Source organism: Serpula lacrymans (assembly GCF_000218685.1).
Source record: "Serpula lacrymans var. lacrymans S7.9 unplaced genomic scaffold SERLAscaffold_6, whole genome shotgun sequence".
In the NCBI taxonomy this organism is placed as follows: Eukaryota; Fungi; Basidiomycota; class Agaricomycetes; order Boletales; family Serpulaceae; genus Serpula; species Serpula lacrymans.
This window is the reverse complement of record NW_006763295.1, coordinates 125954-128886: the sequence shown is the minus strand read 5'-3', so window position 1 is coordinate 128886 and position 2933 is coordinate 125954. Positions and strand designations below refer to the sequence as shown.

General features: G+C 49.6%; 1 protein-coding gene across 1 annotated transcript; it reads left to right on the top strand.

The window, feature by feature from the left end:
* SERLADRAFT_407639 (uncharacterized protein) lies at positions 1–1775 on the top strand (the record flags this gene model as incomplete). Its single annotated transcript, XM_007317195.1, has 5 exons — positions 1–84; positions 149–567; positions 628–868; positions 933–1673; positions 1722–1775. The coding sequence occupies 5 exons, from the start codon at positions 1–3 to the stop codon at positions 1773–1775; spliced, it is 1539 nt and encodes a 512-aa protein (XP_007317257.1).
* Positions 1776–2933: the final 1158 nt, after the last annotated feature.

Below are 2933 nucleotides of genomic sequence, written 5' to 3'. Positions count from 1 at the left end.
ATGTCAACCATCCATATACCTGAAGACATTTTATGCCACATATTTAGCTTCCTCGATTTCAAAGATTTACTACGTTGCAGTGCGGTGAGTATTACTCCCTCCTCCTTTGTCCACTTCACCTAAATTTTATTCTGAACATATCATATAGGCCTGCGAAATTTACAAAGACACCATTGATGATTCGTCGCTCTTGCAATGTAAAATCGAGCTTGGTGCACAGCGCATGGTGTCGCTCCCAGGTGCCTCAAAGATACCCGCCAGCGAGCTGTACGAGCTACTGTGGAAGAGAGAACAAGTTTGGTACTACTTTGGCTGGCGCCGCTTCTCATCGCACACAGTGGGTCTTCCCCCTGGGCGTATACCTTTTGTTTCTACTGCAGGTGGGCTGATAAGCCTTTGGGACGGACGTCTGGGTGAGGTGTACGAGCTTCCTGCAGATTTATCTGAGAGGTCGACCGAACTCCAGTTGAGAAGGACCCATACACATCCAGGTCATCTCGACGTCAGGGGAGTTGCTATCGATCCGTCACAAGATCTTTCGGTCCTTGTCACATTTGCACCTCCAACGTAATGCGCATCCCTCTCCTGCGAGATATAAAGTATGCCTGACGCCCATATAATTATCAGTGCGAACTATACCTACGACCTTCATCTCAAAACTATAAACACAAACGAGCCCCATCCCCTTGCGGGAAAATCACATCTAGCGTCCGCAACGAGATTACAGGATTGGCCTTACCGTGTTCGAGTCCGAATTCTGGGTCCAGTGATCGCGTTTCTCCCTCTGGTACTCTCCGAAGTACCAGAACGCTGTTTCAGCGGACATGTGCTACAGACTTGGAACTGGAAAGAGCCAGGTGCTACAGGGGTAAGTGCCCTCAATAGTTATTTCCAACCCAAACTAACTAATCATCGTCTTCGCAACGAAACAGCGTAAATTAGTTAACCCAAAAATGCTAGATTTTTGCTTCTTGACCGTGGACGCTATACTTGTACTTCTTGCGACCGGCGTGATCGAAGTATATTCTTCTAATGAGCTAGAGTTCACGTGTATCGCAAGATACGCATTACCAAAGGTGCGCCAGGGATTCGTCTGCTCCCCTGGAGGAGGTGGCACCATATCTTGCAACGCTCCATATCTCTCCACCCTTCCCTGGACCACTAGCCTGGCCGAGTCATACCCTTTACCATTCTACCCCGATTCGCAGGAACGGATATGTGCGATCACGTTCGGTCACGTCTTCTTTATCGATATGCGAGTATTCTTCTCTTCACACGGGGTATATTCGACCCAACTCGGCGTATCTGGCGCATTGACACGCCCTTGGGCTTCCTGGGGCCCACAAAACTCACGGTGCTTTCCTAGCGATTGGCCGTTTGGAGTTTTTGGCAGTAAGGCCGTTGGCATCTATCGTGTAGGCCACAAAACCGCCCCGTTTCGCCTGAAACTGCGTGAATTCAATCCCTATCTCCTGCGGCGCAACGATTCAGGAGAGAGCGGTCGTAGTTGGGTCGTAACATCACCATCAACCATCTCAGCGAATCATGCATTTGCAGAAGATGTGACGACCTGTCTTCCATACCGCGAGGCCATCGGCGGATGGGAATGGTTCGATGACCTTGAGGACACATTTGAAATGTCAGTGGATGATTCGAGGGTTGTGATTGTGAAGGTAAGCTGTTGCGAAGCGACACTCCACAAGCTACTCAATGACTTGCAGGCAGAAGGGTCGGGTCCTCAGATCACGACCATCCTCGCAACGTTCACATTCTGATCCACTGATTATCGATCATCATTCTGCCATGCGCAGCGCTGTAGTTCTGTTGCTCCTTCGCTGTTATTTTCCTTAGTTTTTACGTAAGTTCCAGCAGTATCAGGACTTCAAACAGTACTTTTATAGTCAAGCCAGTATACACCCAATAGAACAGGTACATACAGACCAATCGTTACAGAACAAGCGAGAACAACCCCATGATGAAATGTGGGTCAAGATTCAAAATAAGATGCAGCATAGTTTTTATGGCTTTTACGACGAGGGAACACGAGCCAACAGACTCGTTATGCGTAGAGCCTGCTGGAACAGAGAACGCGAAAGTGACTGGACGCAATGTGCGCATTCAGCGTCCCAAGCATATCTCGTCCCTGATTGAAAAAGATTACAACGCTCAGTAACCTCCACCTCCACCGTAGCCTCCTCCTCCACCACCGTATCCTCCACCTCCGCTGCTGTAACCTCCTCCTCCACCGCGGTATCCTCCACCTCCTCCACCGCCGTAACCTCCACCGCCTCCTCCACCAGAGGGCCTGGCGTTGGCAAGGTTAACTTTGATCCTTCTGCCATCAAGGTCTTGTTCGTGGAGGCTGTTGATAGCGGCCTCGGCCTCCTGTTCTGAGGAGAAGGTTACGAATCCGAACCCACGGGAACGACCCGTCTCTCGGTCACGCATGACAATGGACTGAAACATATTTAGCCAGCGATACTACATCTCGACATGACGTGGAGACGTCTCGGTGAGACAGCGCACATCAACGACTTGGCCATATTCGGAAAATGCCTATGAGAAGAGGGGTGCAAAAGCCATAGTGTCAAGACAAGATTCGCGAGGAAAACCCGCATCGCTGCGACATCAGGGTAACACTGACTTCTCGTAAGGTATCATCGGTGGTACTCCAGCTCAGATTTCTGCAAGCAACATCGAAAACGAAGTATCAGCGTCGAGAGATCGTGCGTGCTTGAGGGGTTGTTGATGGATTGGACACGTACCCCACATAGACTTTGGTGGACATGATGGATATTGTCACGCAAAATCAGAACAACGACAAAAAATTTTGGAAAGGTATGGGGGCAGGAAGCAGGAGCTGAAGAGATGCAACGACTGTGAAGACCAGTTTATATAGTGGAAAGACGACTTTCAAACTCCTTCCACCCAAT